Genomic DNA, 22,773 nt, shown 5'->3' with positions numbered 1-22,773 from the left:
AACAACCATTTTATATTATACCCTTGCACATTATCATTTCAGCTGTGGAATAATGCTATCAATATTCTTTCTTATATGTCTTTATGCCGTAACAAATTTCATTGGTGAACGTGTGGGTTTTTGTTAGAGAATTAGAATTAGGTTAGAATTAATGTGAACTTTTATAATAAAGGGTGATTTTGTTGCTATTTGGTTTTTGGGTTTTCAGATTTATTCACCATGATCAGACTTACGCCTGAACAACGCTTACAAATAATCGAATTTTATTACCAAAATTCGTCCTCTGTGAAAAATGTTTTTCGCGCAAAATTGTGTTCAGTGACGAAGCTCATTTCTGGTTAAATGGGTATGTTAATAAGCAAAATTGCCGCATTCGGATCGAAGAGCAACCAGAGGCAATACAAGAATCGTCAATGCACCCAAAAAAAAGTTACGGTTTGGTGCGGTTTACACGCTAGAGGCATCATTGGTCCGTACTTCTTCAAAGATGATCAAAATCGCAACGTTACGGTCAATGGCGCTCGCTATCGCGCAATGATTTCTGATTTTTTTTTGCCGGAAATGTAAGAGCTGGGTCTTGTTGACATGTTTTTTCAGCAAGACGGAGCAACGTGCCACACATCGCGCGAATCAATGGACATATCGCGGAATGAGTTCGGTGAGTAATTCATCTCACGAAATGAACCGGTGAATTGGCCGCCTAGATCATGCGATTTAACACCGCTAGATTATTTTTTGTGGGACTACGTTAAGTCTCTCGTCTATGCAGATAAGCCAACAACAATTCCAGCCTTGGAAGACAACATTACACCCGTTATTCGCGAGATACCAGCCGAAATGCTCGAAAAAGTCACCCAAAATTGGACTTTTCGTATGGACCATTTAAAACGTAACCGTGGCCAACATTTGAATGAAATTATCTTTAAAAAGTAAATGGCCTAAACCAATTTATCGGCTCAAATAAAGATTTCATACAGTTTTGTAATTTTTATGCGTTTTTTTTTTAAAAGAAAAACCAAATTCTTAAAAAATCACCCTTTATAACATGTGGATTATCTATTCGGATAACTCTAGGCAGTTAAGGGTTGGGGAAGGGAGCGACACATCTGAGCAAGCAATGCAGTGTTATTGTAATAATTTATTTCAATATATGTTTTTAGCCGCAGTTAGCAGCAGAGCAACCAATATTGAGTGAATTAGTTTTATATAAGTTCATCTATTTCAGCGGTTCTCAATCTAGGGGACGCGTGCCCCTAGGGGTATCAGTAATGGCAAACAAAGCAATTTTTTTATAATACCTCATTTGTTGTTCAAACTTGCTCTTTAAAAACATGATTGTAGCAATCAAACAAACCACAGTTAAATTTTAATCGTGAACTAGACTACGACAACACAACATGGTTTACCACTACTCTTTCCCACTCTGCGAGAATATTCCAAGCCATGGGGCACAAATGATTTGGAGAAAAGCGCCAAGGGGTACGCGGACAACAAAAGGTTGAGAGCCGCTGTTCTATTTCATTTACTGTAAGAACTGATTTCAATTTATGTTTCAGCCGAAGAAAGCAGAAGAGCAACCACTATTGATATGAATTATTTTCATATAAGCTCATCTATTCTATTTCACCAAACCATAACGCACACTCTCCATATGTTTTTCGAATATTTTCCTATTACTTTTTTGCATGTTGTACGTTAAAAATTTGAAAGTTTTACTACAGTTTACTATCATTTCGCTAGGCATCATAAAAATGATCATCAACCTTTTATAGTTAATATTATATTAATATCACCTTTACATTATTAAATTCGGAAAGTGTTGTATTGTATTATTATATTATTGTATTGTTATATTTTTATATTGCATATTACATATTACTGGGATGGGTGGGTGTACCAGGGTATTGAACAAATTGAAGGCAGGAGGACGGACGTGGTGTGACAGCCTGAATCACCTGGGAGAAACAGTTTTCTCCCTGTATGCCTGATAAATGTTTAACGCACCCTTCTAACAAACAAACCATCAGGCAAGTTCAGTTTGTACGGCGAAATTGTTATTTAGGTAACCGGATGTTTATGTTGGAGGGGATATCTCGATTACCAAGCGCGTAAGCGTCTCTGCTTACGGGTCCAACCAACCTAGGGTTACCATTTGGTCGGAGTTAAAAATCAGGACAACTTTTTTTTCCGGCACAAATTTGATCTAAGCTTTTTTTATTTTTTGAGATATCAATAAATAAAACACGTAATCTGAGATTTGCTCTGCAACACACGCCAAAACACTCATTTTTTAATTTAACGTATTTCTCGGACGATTCATTTTTGCAACTTTGATTCCTCAGGCATTGTATGAAGCAAACGTAAACTGTTTGAAATTATACTTAACAGTTGTCAAATGTTTAACGGTTCCAACGACTAGACAACTTCTCTCGTCAAGATTCAACCAAGGAAAAAATTCATTTGAAATGAGTCCTTTTCTTTCCGGGGTCAAGAAAAACTACTAAAAAATCTTCAACATTTCTGAATATCCGGCATCATTCAGAAAAATCAGGACAAATGCTAAAATATGAAAAATAAATCAGGACGCTCCAAACGGGTCTCAAAATCAGGACATGTCCTGCTAAATTGGGACGGATGGTATCCCTAAACCAACCCCATTTGGCCCTTCTTAACATATACGTAAAAGTTGCCGAATTAGCAATTTTTTTTTATTAATTTATTAAGGTGGCTTTCAGCCACAGGCTAGAGGATTAGCGAATTCGATTCTACAGTAAATCTTCTTGCATCCGTAGGCAAAGCCTTGAACTGATGGTGGCTACATCCCAAGTAACAAAACTGGTTTTATGAAAGTTTCATAGCGCTTTTTTGGCTGTATCAACCGCTAAAAAACTATGATAAAACCAATATTGTTACTAGGGATACTGCATACAAACATACATTAATTTCGCGATATCTGCTTTCTGTCAAACTGTGTGAAACTGAGTAAAATGGTTAAATCATGTCGATATCTCTAGAAAGAGAACTACGTTCAGAAAATGCCAACGGGTGTGCAACGCTATTTTCAAATTTAAAATAAAAAATATATATAGGTCAAAGCTGACTCCCTAAAACCGAAAATTGATGTCCGAACGTTTGGTATAGTGAGGTTTCAATCAAAGAAATAGTTATCGGTTTCCGTTATACTCTACTAAATTTTTTGGAAATAAACATTGAAATTCAGTCCGCAAATATATATTTCGACTGTGACGTACAGTCTTCCTCAGTGCTTATGTGGACTGGTGACCAGTCCACATAAGCACTGAGGAAGACTGTACGTCACAGTCGAAATATATATTTGCGGACTGAATTTCAATATTTATTTCCAAAAAATTTAGTAGAGTATAACGGAAACCGATAACTATTTCTTTGATTGATCTCAATCACTCTGCTAAGACGCTCGTTATAGATTTTCTAGATTTGATAGTGAGGTTTGTTTTTCTGCTTTGGAAGTGATTTAAAACTTGAGGAAAATGTGGAGATAGGCCCTTATCTCAAAATTGTATATTAATTCCTGAAAACTGATGCTTAACTATAGGGATGATATTGAAATTGTTTACACATAAAAGTGAAACAAATAGACAAAGCAAGCAATAATTTTCACTATCAGAGGTGAGCTTAGGCTATCGATTATGTAATTTCAGTCTAATTTGAGTTCATTGAAAGTTAATCGATACCGTCGAAGATGCTGATGAGGCTATCTATTTTCCTACGGAATTTTGGAACTCACTCGACCCAGCTGGAATGCCTCCGCATAGATTGTTAATCAAAAAAGGATCTTCAATCATATTGCAAATAAATATCGACCCCCGAAACTTTGCAACGAAACAAGGCGTCACAGGGACGATCCATTAAACAAAGTGAAGTAGAATTAAGATCACCATGTTTTTCCCGCCGTCCATTACATGTCGCTTACTCGAGGGTTGGCTCACCTGCAAATTCATTCACTTTAGCTCCTAATGGAGAAACGGAAAAGGTACATTTCACTTAGTTCTATGCTTTTATTTTATGACTTTCCTAGCTTTTGGGCAATTGTAATACAACTAAATTTCGATTTTGATTGCGATTGTTTTGGCATTTTGTTAATAAACTTAGCACTTTGTTTTGTTTGATATGCTTATTTGCATTTTTCTTTGTTTGTAGGCTTTGGAGGCATGAAACTTTGCCAGTTTCTATACTTAGTAGGTATCTTAGTTTATTTATTAAAAGAGAAACCGGTGCGAAACATCGTGTCTCTGTGCGTCTGCGTCGGTAAAAGGGAATAGTGCTGCCGTGCCTAACGCTCCGGTGTAAACGCGTCTTCGGTTCGGGTTAGTTAAGCACATCTAAGGGTTTTCAGAGTGTAGTGACTTCTCGATGTGTCTCATTTATTCATGTCTCACGTTGACCGTTTAGTCGGAGACTGCTTGTTCGTCGGTTTTATTTAATCACGTTGCAAACCGGAATAGGTTTCGTCTGGTCGATAAATATAGAGATTAATTTGATAGCTACGCGATGTAAATCTTATAAAGGACCGCCTCTGCAGAAGTGCGCTTGCTTTCTTGAAGCTATTCAGGATTATTAGTCACTTATATTAATACTCAGATGCTTCGGGTTGTGTATGATTTTCGCGCGCGTCATTCACATAGGATCGCGGTGTTTGACAAGAAAGATATTCTCGTAATGAGCGAGAACCGCGCGCAGCGATGTTCGATTCCGTCAAATATCGTGAAGACATGACAACACAAACCTTTCTTTCCGCCGCAGTAGTAGAGATTCAGAAATAAACTCGGTCTCGGGCTGTCAGTTTAGCCGGAGATTGTTCACCAATTGCTTTGATATAAGCGTGTCGTCAATCGGAGTAGGTTTCGTTCGGTTTATGAATATCTTGAATAATCTAATGGCTACGCAAAGTATACCTTTGAAAGGGCCGCGTTTATCGACGTGCATTTCTGCGTTTCTGATACTCGTGATTGGCCTTCTTGTGGTTTATTGGTTTAAATCAGATTCACATCGTGTAGACGTATATGCGTGGCTTCAATAACATTATATTGTAAAAATCGGTCAATTTTGTGCTCCATTGAAATAAACCATGCACACCTGTGCGCGGCCCCAAAGGCATTGGTAATGTCTCTTGGTCTAAACCGGAACCAGATATAAATTAGCTAATTGTGTTTCTCTAGTCAGCCGGCTGACTATAGAATAAACCGAAAATAGCTTAATAGACGGATAGGAGGTATATGTATGATCGCATCACTTATCAAAGTGAATCCTGATCCAACGAGCCCTCCCCTGCTAACAAAAACCTCCTTTCTGTGACCTTTGTGGAGATGCAGAGGTAAACACGGTCTCCAAATAGCAAGGGTCACACTAACATCCCTTACCTCTTCCCACCTGATTGCAAGGACGTGGCCGGCGTCGTTATTGATCCTTTAAAATTATGAGTCACTAAAACTTGTACAATGAGAATGGTCGGTCACTCCCAACCCCATTCAGTTGATTCACTGTACAATTTTACTGATTCGGATCAATCACGGAGTGCAACCATTGATATGTGCAGTCAGTCAAGCTAAGCTAAGCTAAGCTAATGGAGAAACGGAAAAGGTGGTATATAAGCAAGTTTGTAACTAAAATAGAAATATTATTTGAAATGATGGTTGGAAAAAATATATGAAAATATAGAAAATTATAGAAAAAGCAGAAATTTTTACACGAGCAAGGGCGAGTACATTTAGCTGGTGAAAAATAAAGAAGAGACTGATATGGAATTATTTAGGCCATCGAGTAGCAAAATAATCGCATACCAGTCTCACTTTCAACCGCTCGGTGTAGGAGTAGTCATATTTTTCTCAAGTATTTCGAATATGGACAGGCGTTTATGGCCGCAGACAGCTTCTCAGTATGCTGCATGGAGAATTGCGGAGACGTCCACCCATTACTTACCCCGACTTTAAGGTCGTTGTTGAAAATGCAAAATATAAGTATGAAATCTTGGATATGCTACTGAATAATTTCCTTTCTTACGTCTTCAGTGTTTCGCAATACGTATAACAACAACAATATCGCACGCTAGCCTGGAGGGATAGTAGCGGTCTCGATCTACTAGATTAGTTGAGAGAATTCTTCATTGATATTGTTTTTGGCACATTTTGCATGTTATAGGATAAGTACAACGATACACCGTCCCCAGTGCTGAGTCGAGAAAATCTCCAACTCGAAAAGATCCTCGACCTGATCGGGAATCGAACCCGATATTACAGTTGTGTGGGAGAGCTAGCCGACCGACATCGCTAACCACAGAACCACGACACAGTGGTTCCGTTTTCTAAAAAGGGCGGTCATAAATATTGTTTTCCTATGTCTTGAGTTCAAAACGTCAATCTAAGTGTATTTTTCGATGCTGAATTCAAAAATCACATCACATTTTGATGTACATATTTTCTATAGTACTGGTATATTTACCAACTTTGTCTTTACTACTTTTTCTTAACTATGCAATATTTCAAACTTCCATTGTTCGTTGCCAGAAATCCCATGAGTCTTTACATAAAAAAATGCATTTCTCAATGTGTATTTAAAAATTAAGGGAATGTTTTGTTCACAACATTCATTTGATATGGCACAATGCATATTAAGGAAATTACAATGAACAAAATAATATAATTCACAAAACGTCATGAAATATAATGAATAAAAATCCTTCTGCGTTCTTATTAGGCTGACCAGAAAAAGGAACTGTTCTCTCCTTGGTAGTGTTATCATAGTTCAATAATAAAAGATCGATCTGCCCTACCTCATTCAATCTCCACAGGAAGTTAACCTCTTTTAGAAAGCAGCTTTGCTCGAGGCTATTATCCCTCTGATTGACGAAACCAATAACCTTTCGGGAACGAACTTTCAGAAAAAGTTGCAATTTGAGTGTTTACTTTAAATGAACTTTTGTGTAGAATTTATTTGAAAGAACCTTGCATTTATGTATGAGGAATCAGTTGTTGGATACGTTCAAACTCGAAAGAAAATCGTTTGCAATAATTGGTTTTATCGGAATGATAACATTCCTCGCCTTTTGACTTTCGTACATCACGTTGTTTCTAGATGTATCTATATTCGGTTTTCAATCATTTTGGGCTGTTTTCCAGAAACCGGAAGTCATTCAAAATGGTGTTCAGAATCGATTCTTGGCTTCTATACATTATCGCGATTACGATAATACCCATATTGGGTGGTATTCGTCATATTTACAAACGGAATGCGAAGTCAAATTCCGGTCTCTGGGCGTCATTTTGGTTTCGGTTCGATTAGTATTTGACATTTTTTTTTATTCTCGCTTATTTTCCGTCGGTCTAGTTCCGCCACTGTTGTGGCCAATCACCGACGCCCAGGGAGGCGACTCCACACCCAGGACCCTAACTCACGACCCGTTTATTAACGGACCGGCGCCAACGGCTTTACTTCCTTATGCGATGGAAGGCGTGATCCCAGAGATTTTTCGCCTCAGAAAATCTCCCGGTGTCGGCTAGGATTGAATCTAGACCAGTTGGGTTGGTTGTGAGTGGATCACGCCACCTCACAACCATAGACACCTATGTCGGCGGTGGGATTCGAACCCAGGCGTCGAGCGTGGTTGGCGGAGACGTTACCAACCACACTAGGCCCCCGCTACAGTATTTGACATTGGAAGTCGCTATGCTAGAACTAAAAATGATGTCTGTGGTCGAGTTTTCACTTCTGTGTATCTATGGTTCTAAAAAAACTCAAATAAATCGATCATTTCGGGCTGTTTTTTGAAAACCGGAAGTTGCATTTTAGAATTTGAACCGATTGGTCGATTTTTGGCTTCTGTTCATCAATACGATTCCGGAAATACTCACATTGGTTGGTATTTGGACACTTTTAACTGTTTTCCAGACACTGGAAGTCGCCTTATTGGATTTCAAAGTGGCATGTGAAGTCCATTTCTGGTATCAGGGCATTATTCTGATTACAGAAATACCGATATTGGGTGGTGTTTAGCCATTTTCAACTGTTCTTCAAAAACCAGAACTTTCCATTCTAGATTCAAATATAACGTCTGTAGTCGATTTTTGGCTGTTGTACATCATCCCGATCATTTCAGACTGCATTTCGGAAAATTGGTTGAAATATCTGCTTCGTTTGCATGGGAGACCCTCCACTTCCCTTCAATTAATACAGGGGTGTCAAACCATCATAGAAACATTTCTTGCTCTCAAAAACTTACACACAAACACTAACATGCCAAATTTGGTTCCATTTACTTTGTTAGTTTCCGACTAATGCAGAAATTAGTGTTAGATTTGTAGAGGAGCCCTACCTTTCAGAAAAAGGAAGGATGTCGAACCACATAAAAATATCTCTTGCTTCCAAAACCTTTACATTCCAAATTTGGTTTCATATACCTGATTAGTTCTTGAGTAGCACACATTTTTTTTTTCATTTGTATGGGAGCCCTCCCTTCCAGAAGAGCAAGGATGTCGGGCCTCCATAAAAAAAATTGCCCCTAACACCTCCACATGCCAAATTTAGCTCTATTTGTTCAATTTGTAATTCTTGAGTTATGCAGGAATTCGTATCTGATTTGTATGGGCCCCTTTCTTACAGAGGAGAGTAGGGTGTCAAATTGCCACAAAAACAAAATGTTTGCTACCAAACTACCGCAGAAATAATAATGTTTGCTCTCAAAATCCTCAACTTTCCAAATTTGGTTCCATTTGTTTGATTCGTTTTCGAGTTATGCAGAAATTTGTGTTTCATTTGTAAAGGATCCTCCCTTCCAGAATAGGGAGGGGTGCCAATCTAATACAGAAATATTTTTTGCTCCCAAAAACCTTCTCATGTCAAATTTGATTTTATTTGCTCTTGAGTTGTTCAGAGATTTGTGTTTCATTCGTATGGGACCCCTCCCTTCCAAAGGGGGAGGGGTCTCCAAACATCATAGGAACCTTTTTCGGCACCAAAAACCCCTACATACAAATTTTCACGTGGATCGGTTTAGTAGTGACCAAGTCTATATGGATCAGACAGACAGTACTGCATTTTTATACATTTAGATTCAATAGCACTATTAGTTTTGCTAGTTTCCGGGCTGCACTACACTTACAGATCATCAAATTTCGATGAATTCTGAGAGGGTACTGCCAACATCTGGTCGAGTCGACTCGAGATTATCCGTCTATAAATAAATGCTTACCGTTGAAATAGCAGAACCGACAGCATTTTGAAACTGTGAAGTGGTGTCTTCAGTTTTAGCAAGAAAATCGTGCACCATTCTAGCCTCATCTATACGTCGTTCTAGGAACTTCCACGTTTTTTCATAATCAGCTGAGGTATCTTGCATCATGTACAATTCGGTCGCTTGGTAAATACTTGCGAGCCCAATTCTTTTAACATACCAACTAAACTATAAAAAAAAAACATACATATTATTAGCATTTGAAAAACAATGGTTATTGGCTGCTAACCAAATACTTACATCTACGGACCTATCTCCAGCGTAATAACATATATCATCAATAAGCGTCAACATATTGGCTAATGATGTGGGCATGTTTGATGGTAACGCCATGAGACCCATTGCTTGGGGCCAACTCCTAATATATGGTATTACCATGCGTAATCGCATTTCAATGCTTTTTTGGGCCAATTCCGATAGATTATGAATTTCTTCTGGTCGAGCATCTTTTTCTTTTAAAAAGTTAACCATATTGTTGTTACATTGTCTATAAAAATGATGTACTAATTCAATTCCACCGAGAGGAAAAAGACCGTTAATTATTGCCGGATATTCAATACTTATTGCGCCTTTTGCAATTGATTGCTTTGACCAACCGTTTTTTGGAACATAATTGAGAGCCGCATTCAAGATAGCATTTCTTGTGGCTGACACTTTTGTGTTACTTTCATCTTTATGATTACGGCTGCTGTTTGATTCGTTCACTTTAGATAGTTCTTGTTGCTTCAGTTCTTCACGAACTCGAAATACTGCAAAATCACTATTTACATCCTTTCCCGAACTGGTGGTATGAAACTTGATCATGTTCGAAGCATATGGAGAAATGAGTTTGCGTTTCTCATTGTTATACAATGAATGCCTTAGAATAACTGAAACAAACAACATTGGATTATTCATATATCGTTCTACTAATTGAAGGCTAGGAAGATAAATTGATAATTTTTTGGCTATTCAACTTCCCTAAAATAGGTGTTCCGAATTTATTGTGATAAACAGGCTGACCAGATTTTCTTGGGGGAAACGTACAAAATAGGTTCAAAAATGAGACATATGGGATGATTGATTTTGAATGATGATGATGGTCCTTCCTTGTAACGACCCCTCGGTCGGCGCACCTCACAAAGGCGACCTACATACACAACCTAGATCTACACGGGCGAAGAGAAAATCAAACTCTCTATACAGCGCTGGGAGAAACGGCATATCACGGTCATTATTGCTTAATCATTGCTGAAGAAAAGAAGCAAACTAATCAAGTGTGGAGTGTGACCCTTAATAGCGATTATAATTAAAACATTTATTGCTAGTGCTTATCCTAATTCTTAAAGGCTACTTAAAATCTGAATTAAATACGTAATCTTAGCATTAGGGTAATCTTGAAATCTACCAATGCGTTGCGAAAAGATGGAATAATTCCTTACAATTAAAACCACGCTACTTGCAACTTTAGACTAAAGATGTGTTCTCGTGTCAGTGAAATTACGAGGATAGCTTATACGAAAAGTAAAAATACTCGAAATGGAGAAGATTTAGGAAGTAAAAAACTATTCGATTAAATTATTTAATTACAGGAAATAAAGTGAAGTAGAAAATCATAATTAAAAGGGACAGACACCGAAGTTAGCCCCGATTATCTTACCACCGACCGTTCCAGTAGAGAGATCACAAAACCAGTTGCCGGGACCACTTGTTTCTAACCATCCTCCGCTTAATCAGCAACCAACAATAGAGGATAACCTGAGCAACACACCGATAACACAAGAGCAAGCTTGGAGCCAATTTTACGCTTCACTCCAAGACAAGACAGAAGAATAGCCATTGTTTCATTCTACATTCACAACAACGACCGAGATGTGTGGGTATTCGCAGGAAGAAAATTTAATTCGCCTACAAAAGTGCCTTAGAGGGAAGGCGTATGAAGCTGTTAAATGTAGATTAATGCATCCGACGAATGTTCCTGGTATACTTTCAACTTTAAAAATGCTTTTTGGTAGCCCGGAAATCATCGTGCAAAATTTAATCTCAAAGATTCACTCGACCCCAGCTCCGAAGGCGGACTAACTGGACACCCTGATTGAGTACTCAATTGTCGTGCAGAATCTTTGCACAAGGATTGATGCTTGCCAGCTAGAAGAGTACACCTACAACATAGCTCTTTTGCACGAGCTGGTCGACAAGCTTCCACCTTCATTAAAGGTCGACTGGGCAAGACATCGTCGCAGTTTATCCCGAGTGCATTTGGATGCTTTTTCGACATGGTTGTATGAAATAGCAGAAACAATTTGTCCGATCGCTCGTACAACATTCAGTGACGTATTACCCAGTCGAGGGATCAAAAAGAACTCAGCTCATCTTAACACTCACAGTAAAGCGGGTACAGGGATTCCGTCAGATGGCTCAGGCGGTGAGAATACCATAAATCCCTCGAAGTTGCATACTATGGCGTGTGTTGCATGCAAGGGGAACTGTCCAAAGCGAGAAAAGTGCCAACGGTTCAACGAGCTGTCGTATATTGCTCGGTGGGCAGTTATAAAGAAATTCATGCTTTGCAGGAAATGCCTTAAAAAACACAGGGGCACCTGTGAATCACAACAACTGTGTGGAAAGAATGGTTGCACATTCAAACACCATCACCTCCTACACAATAACCATCAAGACGGAGCGGAAACATCGGCGAATGTGAATGTGCCAGTCGAAAGCAAGCAGATCTCTCGCGCAGATGTTTCGAACAGTTCTATACGTGAATGTAATGCTCATCATAACCCAAACAAACAGGGGCTGTTTCGTGTCGTACCGGATATCATCCATGGTTCGAGGAAATCTGTGAAAACTTATGCTTTTCTAGATGATGGTTCGTCGCTTACATTAATCGATGCGTCACTGGTTCAAGAACTGAATCTGCAAGGAAAAGCGGAACCACTTTGCCTTAGATGGACTGGTAATAAGCATCACTTGGAAAATGATTCGTTGAAACTCGACATTGATGTATTCGGAACAAACGGAATTCAAAAGAAATATCGCTTACAAGGAGCCCACACGATAGCGAACCTGGATCTCTTTCACCAGACTGTGAACATGCAACGCCTAGCTGAGGCTTATCCACATCTGAAGGGAATCCCTATCGAATCATACAGCAACGTACAGCCCCGAATTCTAATAGGGATCGACAACGCTAACATCACATTGCCGCTTGAAGGAAAAGAAGGTAAAATGCAAGAACCGATTGCCACTAAGACTCGGCTTGGTTGGATTGTGCACGGGGAAGGCCATACACATGACGATTTATTCGGTTTTCATGCTGTATGCGCATATGATGAATCGTCTGATCAAATGCTGCAGAGAGCTGTACGCGAATATTTTTCGCTAGAAAGTCTAGGAATTTGTGAATCAAGAAAGCCTTTAATCTCCGGTGAAGATCAGCGTGCAGAAAAAAAATTGCAGTCTATCATCCAGACAGATAGCGGAAGGTATACGAGGTAAAACTACTGTGGAAGTTTGATGAAATCCGTCTGCCCAACAGTAAACCAGTAGCTTTACGACGTTTTCATTGCCTGGAAAACAAAATGAAAAGGCAACCAGAACTAGCGGCAGTACTACACGCGAAGTTGAGAGATTATCAGCAAAAGAGGTATATTAGAAAGTTATCGGTCGATGAGCTTCAAGAAGCACACGATAGGGTGTGGTATCTTCCACTGTTCCCAATTTTCAATCCAAATAAGCGTGGCAAAGTTAGAATCGTTTGGGACGCAGCAGCTAAAACCAACGGCGTGTCGCTTAATTCCATGATTTTGAAAAGACCTGATTTGTTAACCCCACTGGATTATGTGCTCTACAGATTTCGAGAATTTCGTGTTGGACTTAGTGGGGACGTCAGAAAGATGTACCTACAAATGTTAATGTCTAAACAGAATCAACATTGTCTCAGAGTATTGTGGGGTGACGATGGAACGGATAAACCTAGTACCCACGTTACACAAGTTATGCCTTTTGGGACCTCTTGCTCACCATCCTGCGCACAATATGTGAAAAATTTTAACGCGTTCAAGTTCGAAGGGCAATATCCGTTGGCAGTTCAAGCAATCATTAAACAGCATTACGTGGACGACATGCTACTCAGCGTGGAGTCAGAGGAAGTGGCGATTCAAGTTGCGAAGGACGTAAAGTACATTCATGCCCAAGCCGGATTCGACATGCGCAACTGGATCTCGAATTCGCGAGCAGTAGTAGAAGCAATGAAGGAGTCATAAACCGACGAAGAAAATCTTAACCTGGGATCAGAGCTAGGAACAGAAAAAGTTCTGGGAATGTGGTGGTGTGCGGAAACCGCTCCCCGCTAAACACGACACTGATCTACTATGCGGATTGCGAAAACCTACGAAAAGAGAAGTATTAAGGACACTCATGGCTGTTTTCGACCCGTTAGGATTAATATCCAATGTACTCGTTCACTTGAAAGTCTTGTTCCAGGAGATATGGCGATCAGGGTTGCCACATTTATTTCTGTAGTTTTGCTCGAAAATATTTGTGTATCTGTTTCACGGGCTAAAAAATCCGTATAAAAAATCTGTATCGAGCAAACTAAGAGTGTTGGATGAAAAACTTCTTCCTTAAAGAATATATTGAAACAAATCACTATTTTTTGTTTTCGCTAAATTTTTATCGGTTTTAAACTTATAATCAGGCGATAATCAAATGTAGTAACTGAACACAATATTACTTATTTTTCTTTACATGATGTTCATGCATGTTTTCGTTAATTTATTTAGTAGCTCCTGCTTGGTTAGCAACGTAGCTTTTAGCTTTTAAAATTGAGCTCATAAGCTTAGAGGCCATGAGATTTCTGGCTTTAGACTTGCTGCAATTTTATATTGAAAATATGCATTCTACACAAGCCGAAGAATGTGGAATTCTTGAAAAAACTCGCACAAATGATCTCAGTAACGGATACATGAATTTACCATTCGGCGTTGTGGCGTCCAACTACTCAGATCAAGTTTTCTCTTAGCGCCAATATTCTGTAATTCTGTAATCCAGATTTTGTATTGCTTTTTTAGTTCAAAAATCTGTAAAATACAGAAAAATCTGTATATGTGGCATCCCTGATGGCGATCCGGCATCGAATGGGACGAAGAAATTCCAGAAAGTTTAAACGCCAAATGGAAAAAATGGCTTGAAGTTTTACCTTTGGTACAGAGTGTTAATATTCCTCGCTGTTATGTTAATTGCGCTGACTCCACAAACAACCGTGCAACTTCACACCTTTGTTGACGCGAGTCTGTCAGGATTTGCAGCAGTTGTTTATCTACGTTTCGAACAAGGCAACACTGTCGAGTGCGCCATAGTTGGTGCGAAAACCAGGGTAGCCCCAATGAAATTCGTTTCGGTTTCAAGGCTTGAGTTGCAGGCTGCTGTCATCGGAGTCAGATTGGCGGACAGAATTACAAAGTATTTGTCCTACAAAAAACATCAAAGATTCTTTTGGAGTGACTTCCGTGATGTCCTGTGCTGGAGATAAGATCCGTCGATATTTGCAGTTCGTCGTTTTCCGCATTAGCGAAATCCTAGAATCAACTGACATGGCCGATTGAGGATACAAACGATCGAAGGACAATGTTGCTGATGATGCTACCAAGTGGCAGGGAGTACCAGAACTTTCCGAAGACAGCCGATAGTTTAAGGGTCCACGATTCTTATGGGAATGTAGCGAGTATTGGCCATCCAACCCATACCGAGATGAGGTACTCGCGAAAAACTAAAAGCAAGCAAGCAGAGTGTTTACTCTCAAGACTTTTCGTGCTGGGAGCGACTGCTGCGAGCTACGGCTACTGCATTTAGAGCCTCACAAAACTTTCACAGTACCGTGACTAACGAGAACTTCATCGGTCCACTCTCATCCGAAGAACTTCAGCAAGCGGCTACCTACTTATACCGACTAGCTCAGGTTGATACTTTTAATGACGAGATTGGTATTCTTAGCGTGAAAGTTGGTAACAAGACGCTGGCGAAATCAAGTTCAATTTACACATTCAACCCGTTTTTGGATGAATAGAATTTACTTAGAATGCATGGCAGAGTAAGTGCGTGTGAGTACGCTTCTATGGATGCAAGGAATCCCATCATACTACTGAAAGGTCACCACATTACTTGGCTAATAGTGCAAAATCACCATGAGCGTTATCATCATCAAAACCACACCACCGTAGTAAATGAGTTGCGACAGAAGTTTAAGACAGCTGTCTAATACTAGGAAACGCCGCCAATCTTGCCTGAGGAAGGTCGCCCATCAGGGGTGGCTGTGGCACAGCCCTTTGATTTTTGCACACCTGACATCTTGCTTTGACTCGTTGGAACAGCTGTCTAATATTAGGAATAATATGTCTAATATTCGACAGCTGTTCCAACGAGTCAAAGCAAGATGTCAGGTGTGCAAAAATCAAAGGGCTGTGCCACAGCCACCCCTGATGGGCGACCTTCCTCAGGCAAGATTGGCGGCGTTTACTAGACCTTTTTCATTTGTTGGCATTGACTATTTTGGTTCACTTAACGTGGCGGTTGGACGTCGGATTGAAAAGCGATGGGGTGTGCTTATTACGTGTTCGACCATGCGAGCGATTCACATAGAAATAGCGCATTCGCTAAATGCTAGCTCGTGCGTATCGGCATTGAGAAATTTTATGGCGCGACGGGGTGTGCAACAGAAAATTTACAGTGATCGGGGCACAAACTTCACGGCGGCAAGCAAAGAACTCGAAACAGCGAGTTATGAGCTCATGACTGAACTCAGAAATATGAAGCAAGAGCATGTCATCAGAGAATTTACCAGTGTTGATACCGAATGGACATTTTTGCCCCCAGCGTCACCACATATGGGTGAAGCCTGGGAAAGGCTTATACAGTCAGTAAAAAATAACACCGCAGCGATGAAACCTTGGCGCAATCCTACTGACGAAGTGCTGCGCAATATGCTCATAGAAGTGGAGCATGTGATAAAGTCACGTCCGTTGACTTACGTGCCTGTGGAGGACCCAGGAGCCCCCGTTTTCACACCGAACCATTTCCTGTTGGGCTCTTCTAGTAGTCTCAAACCGGCTACTGTCCTTGACGATTGTGCAATAGTCTTACGTCGGTCGTGGTGCGCATCACAGGTAGAAGCAAATATATTTTGGCGACGATGGGTGCGAGACTATACGCCAGTATTGACGAAACGGACGAAATGGTCCAGCGAGGTAAAATCGATCGAGGTGAATGATATCGTGGTCATAGTCGACCCCTGGACTACCACGCAACTGTTGGCCAAAGGAACGAATTATTGCAACCAACACCGGTAAGGACGGGCAGGTAAGGTCTGCAGTAGTGCAAACGATGTCAGGCATTTATGAACGTCCTGCCACGAAGCTAGCTGTGCTAGACGTTCGGAACGATAGGGAAGTAAGCCAGGATCTTGGCGTACCAGGGGGGGGAGTGTTACGACCCCTCGGTCGGCGCTCCTCACAAACAGGGTTGCCACATTTATTTCTGTATTTTTGCTCGAAAATATCTGTATATCTGTTTCACGGGCTAAAAAATCCGTATAAAAAATCTGTATCGAGCAAACTAAGAATGTTGGATGAAAAACTTCTTCCTTAAAAAATATATTGAAACAAATCACCATTTTTTGTGTAAGCTTAATTTTTTATCGGTTTTAAACTTATAATCAGGCGATAATCAAATGTAGTAAATGAACACGATATTACTTATTTTTCTTTACATGATGTTCATGCATGTTTTCGTTAATTCATTTAGTAGCTCCTGCTTGGTTAGCAACATAGCTTTTAGCTTTTAAATTTGAGCTCATAAGCTTAGGGGCCATGAGATTTCTGGCTTTAGACTTGCTGCAATATTATATTGGAAATATGCATTCTACACAAGCCGAAGAATGTGGAATTATTGAAAAAATTCGCACAAATGATCTCAGTAACCTACACATGAATTTACCATTCGGCGTTGTGGCGTCCAACTACTCAGATCAAGTTTGCTCTTAGCGAGCAAAATTCGTTATCCAAGTCTTGTCAATCAGTTACTGTTTCGAATTTGGGAAATCAAATCATTTAAATTTTCCAATTCCACGAATGTTTTAGAAATAAATAAAGCTACCGTTTTTACAACATGATCGATGAAATCGAACAGCTTTGCAATTTGTTTCATGAATTTTAAATAAAAATCCTGTCAAATATTTCGAAACGTCATTTTTCGCCTTCGTCCAAGCCTCATCCCTATTCTTCTGCAACAATACCAAAATAAACAGCGTCAGGTTTTTCACAAAAGTGTGAAAGTCGTTGAATCGAATTTAACATCTCAAGAAATTGATTTCAGTTCGAATAGCAAAAAATTCTGTAAAATCTGTATTTTTGCCAATATTCTGTAATTCTGTAATACAGATTTTGTATTGCTTTTTTAGTTAAAAAATCTGTAAAACACAGAAAAATCTGTATATGTGGCATCCCTGCTCACAAAGGCGACCTGCATACACAACCTTGATCTACACGGGCGAAGAGTAAATCGAACTCACTATACTGCAACAGAGTATCACAAGCCTTTGATTATCATTTAGCATTTAGTGTTATACGCTCAAAATTTTTGTTACTGTTCCGTCGACTTCTATATTAGTAGCCATTAGGACATGTAATTTTATGTCTGTTGGCAGTAGTAGTAAATAAATAAATAAATACTGCGCTGGGAGAAACGGCAGATCATCGATCACGGTCATTATTGATTAAACATTGCTGAAGAAAAGAAGCAAACTAATCAAGTGTAGAGTGTGACTCCTAATAGCGATTATAATCAAAACATTTACTAGTACTTAACCTAATACTTAAAGGCTACTTGAAATCTGAATTAATTACGTAATCTTAGAATTAGGTTAACCTTAAAATCTACCAATGCGTTGCGAAAAGATGGAATAATTCCTTACAATTAAAACCACGCTACTTGCAACTTTAGACTAAAGAAGTGTTCTCGCGTCGGTGAAATTACGAGGATAGCTTATACGAAAAGTAAAAATACTGGAAATGGAGAAGATTTAGGAAGTAAAACACTATTCAATATAATTATTCAATCACAGGAAATATAGTGAAGTAGAAAATCATAACGGAAAGGGATAGATAAACAGGAGTAAGAACATCAAACGTAAGCTATTTGCCAGTAACACTTGCAATCTGACTGATCCCTTATACGCTAGAGCTTTGCGGTTTTGGACAAAGTTGTAGATCTCTGAATTTTATGAAACTTTACTTTTTTTTACTTTTTTTAACTCTTCGGCACGTAGAGAAAAAGAACAATTTGTCGTTACTATTGGATTTGGCTACGGAACAAACAAAGTAACATTTGATCCAATAGCAACGGATCTACTAGCATTACTAAAGAAAACTCGACGTATAGTAAAACCGAAAACGATCTGAAGTATGCTGATTCAGAAAATTGCACATTCTTTGGTGATTTTAATGTTTCGAATCACAAAACTATTACAAAAAACGTGAAACTAAACTGAACGTCAAGTCGAAGTTCTTAATACACTGAGAAACTTTTCTGAAGACTGCAAATAGGTTGGATAGAGTATCAGAGTACTGGACCGTGTATTCCATGCAATAAATACATAGCAATTGTATTTTTACATGAAATCTATGGTTATATTCAAACTGAAATATCACAAAAACACAAAAAAAACACATCTTTCAAATTTCAGAAAATGAAGATTTTTTGATGGACAATTTTTAGAAAAAATCATGGTTTGCTAATACTTGCTAACCTATGAGATATCTAATTCACAAAATTATGTATTTTTTCCAAACTTTGTGTAATATTTTCACTTAAGTACTTCAAAAACATCTGTACTCGGATGAAAACGACGTAATTATTCAATTTCTATCGAGAAAAAAAAATTGTAAGAAATTAATTCGGGTGAACTCATAAAATTATCACAATAAAACCTAAATTAATCCACCTAGCGGTCAGACCCAGCCTTTCTCATTAAAACTTTTATTTGTAAAAATAGATTTACATGAACGCTTCAATCCAATAAATGTATATTCGCTTTTCAGGTTCTAAAATATTGATGTTGCAATCTATACATATAAAAATGCAGTCCGGTCTGTCTGTCTGTCTGATCCATATAGGCTCGAAAACTACCGAACCGATCGACGTGAAAATTTGTATGTAGGGGTTTTTGGTGCCGATAAAGGTTCCTATGATAGTTTGAGACTCCTCCCTCTTCTGGAAGGGAGAGGTCCCATACAAATGAAACATAAATTTCTGCACAACTCAAGAACAAACCAAGCAAATGAAACTGAATTTGTCATGTGGATGTTTTAAGAGGTAACAAATATGTCCTTAATAGTTGAACGCCCCTCCATTTGCCGGAAAGGAGGGGTTCCATACAAATAAAACACAAATTTCTGCACATCTCGAGAACTAATCAATTAAATGGAACCAAATTTGGCAGATAAATGTTTTTAGTGGTAACAAAGATGTCCATAATGTTTTGACACCCCTCCTTCATTTGAAAGGGAGGGGTGCCATACAAATGAAATTTCTGCACATCTCGAGAACTAACCGAGTAAATGGAACCAAATTTAGCATGTGAATGTTTTTAGGGGTGAAACATATGTCCATAATGGTTCGACCGCCCTCCCTTTTCTGGAAGGGAGGGGTTCCATACGAATGAAACACAAATTTCTGCACATCTCGAGAGCTAACCAACTAAATGGAACCAAATATGACAGGTGAATGTTTTCAGAGGTAACAAATATGTTCCATAATCGACCTCAGGCAACATTTTGGATTGTAAGATGGCAACTTCCGGTTTCTGGAAAACAGCCAAAAATGGCCGGTTTCCACCCAATATAACAATATCCGGATTAAGAATGATACACAGGAGCTAAAATCGACCACAGATACCATTTTGAGTTCTAAGATGGCGACTTCCGGTATTGGGTGTTATTCGATCATTTTCGGTTGTTTCTCAGGAACATGCGCTTCCAGAAGATGGATGGGCGTCGAACCATTATGGACATATTTGTTACCTCTAAAAATAATCGACCACAATGACGCTCAGAGGCCAGAAATTATCTTAAATACCATTTAAAATCCAAACAGCCATCCAATCCATCCAGCATAGAAACCAAACAGTGACCCTGGACACCATTTTGAATTTAAAGACGACCACTTTTAGTTTGTGGAAAACAACCAAATTAACTAAATACCTCCCAATATGGGTATTTTCGGTGTCAGATTGATGCCAGAAAGTCTGCTGAAAATGACCGTTACCACCCAATATGAATATATATTCAGAATTAAGGCGATGTACAGAAGCCAAAAGTCGAGGATGTTGTCATTTCGATAAAACCAATCATTTCAAACGATTTGTTATTTGACTTTGATCGATTCGTCGTGCATTTGCAGACTTTGAACACATCGCAAGGAATCAATGAATTTGGAACGTTCAAATAGTACGATACCACATTAAAATTATGTTGAGGCCGCATATATCGATCTAAGCAGGTATAGTTTTAAATAGTCTTTGAATCTCTTTTCTTTCCATAACTTTTGAGCCACGTATCAAATTGTTATGAAGTTTGTTATTTGTGAGTTCGAGAGATGACTCGTTCGTATGACACTAGTTATGTTCAAATAAGTCATGTAATCTTTGAGATAATAGACTTTCGTTGTTTTATTAACAATTTAATACATAACGGTTGCTTAAGTTCGATTATAATCAATTGAAATGAGAACGTATATGGCAGCCAAAATTTAAAACCACGTGTTCAATCATGATTCATCAGGTAACCCTTAACTAGCCCGCTCATCTGATAATAATATTGATCAAATCGGTTGTGTAGTTTCTGAGATAATGAAGTTTCGTGATTTTCACAATTCGGTACATTACAGACAAAGTTACAGTTCGATTACAGTAAAATTCAATTGGGTGTTATGAGGCAGCTAGACTTATTAATTGACACTAATTTTGTTGAAATCAGGTCAGCCATCTCTGAGAATGGTGAGTGAGTCCAAGTAGTCGTCGGAATATGTTCCTTTTCATAGCTGAATTTCACATTTTTAAACATAACAGGCAAAGTAATAGCCCGATTGCGAAACAAATCGATAGGGTCTTATGGGGCAAATATACCTTCCTTTTGACACTAATTTTATGAAAATTGGTCCAGCCATCTCTGAGAAACATGAGTGAGATTAAACAGTCTGCAGAACACGTTTCTTTTCATAACTTTTGAACCACAAATTCAATCTTTATAAAATTAAAAAAATAAGGGTTTTTCAGGAAGCCCGTTCATTTGAAACTACTTTTGTTCAAATCGGTTTTGTGGTTTAGGGATAATGATGTTTCATGATTTTTACATTTTGAATAGGGTCTTATGGGACAACAAGACCTTACATTTGCAATTAATTTCATAAAAATCGGTCCAGCCATCTCTGAGAAAATTGAGTGAGAATAAAATCTGCACATACATACACACACACACACACACACACATACAGAAAATGCTCAGCTCGTCGAGCTGAGTCGAGTGATATACGCCATTCGGCCCTTTGGAGCACTTTTATACTTTCGGTTTTGCAAGTGATTGCTATACCTGTCTAAGAGAAAGCCAAAACGTGAAATTCACACAAATTTTACAAAAACTCATAGATCTCTGAAACTTGAAGAGTTAGAAATTTTGTATATTCTGTAAAGTTTCATAGAATTCAGAGATCTACAACTTTGTCGAAAGCCGCAAAGATCTAGCGTGTAAGGGAAAGAAGTTGGCATCGCAACGACACCTTTGCGGCTACATTCCGAACTGATTCAAACATCCAAGATGAAGCCCTATCTATACCAAGAAACTTTGTAGAAGATTGGAAACCGATTGGTCAAACTCTAAGAGCGCTATTAATTTCGTTCCGCTAGATTCCATTCCTGGCCCAGTGTGCATTGTAACCAAAAGGCAAACAAATAAAGGACTAATTATTAATACAGACATAGTAACCTTTCAAAAGAATACCAATAATTTGAAAATAAAACTAGGAGAAAGGCAAAACGATTTTCCAATAACATCATTGATCCAAGGCTCATCCAAAACGTTTCCAACCCGAAAGTTATCTAAATTTGGTTAGGAATTAGGAGCTTAAACTAATCAGAATTGGTTCTGGATAACGATCCAGAACTACGAGAGAGATCCTATGATACTATAGTTCTCGATGACGAGCCTTAAAGTCCACAGGCAAACCCAAGCCTTTTCAGTTTTTTCTCCCAACCCTTTGTTCTAAATCGTGAAAACAGATAAATAATAAAAATCTTGATAAAAATATATAAACTATTACAAAAAGCAACTTATCAACCCGATATGCCTTTTGTTTCAATTTCAGGGGTTTAACTTTGATGTACCTACTCAGTATTCAGATTGTCTATGTCAGTCTACGCGCGCGTGGTGCAAACATGTGTAGTCAACTCATTATTTTAACTCTACTATTTAATATTA

General features: G+C 38.7%; 1 protein-coding gene across 1 annotated transcript in view; it reads right to left on the bottom strand.

Moving 5' to 3' along the window:
• LOC129725613 (ubiquinone biosynthesis protein COQ9, mitochondrial-like) overlaps nt 1-22,773 on the bottom strand; it is a 58,606-nt gene that overhangs the window by 9,071 nt on the left and 26,762 nt on the right. Inside the window, exons 2-3 of the mRNA XM_055681646.1 lie at nt 9,506-10,134; nt 9,224-9,433 (exon numbers count right to left, since the gene is read on the bottom strand). Of these exons, the coding sequence (XP_055537621.1) occupies nt 9,224-9,433; nt 9,506-10,134 (839 nt within the window). The remainder of the gene's footprint in view (nt 1-9,223; nt 9,434-9,505; nt 10,135-22,773) is intronic.

The sequence above is a fragment of the Wyeomyia smithii genome, chromosome 2 (assembly GCF_029784165.1).
Source record: "Wyeomyia smithii strain HCP4-BCI-WySm-NY-G18 chromosome 2, ASM2978416v1, whole genome shotgun sequence".
Classification (NCBI taxonomy): domain Eukaryota; kingdom Metazoa; phylum Arthropoda; class Insecta; order Diptera; family Culicidae; genus Wyeomyia; species Wyeomyia smithii.
The sequence above is the reverse complement of the archived record's forward strand: the minus strand, read 5'-3'. Positions and strand labels throughout refer to the sequence as shown.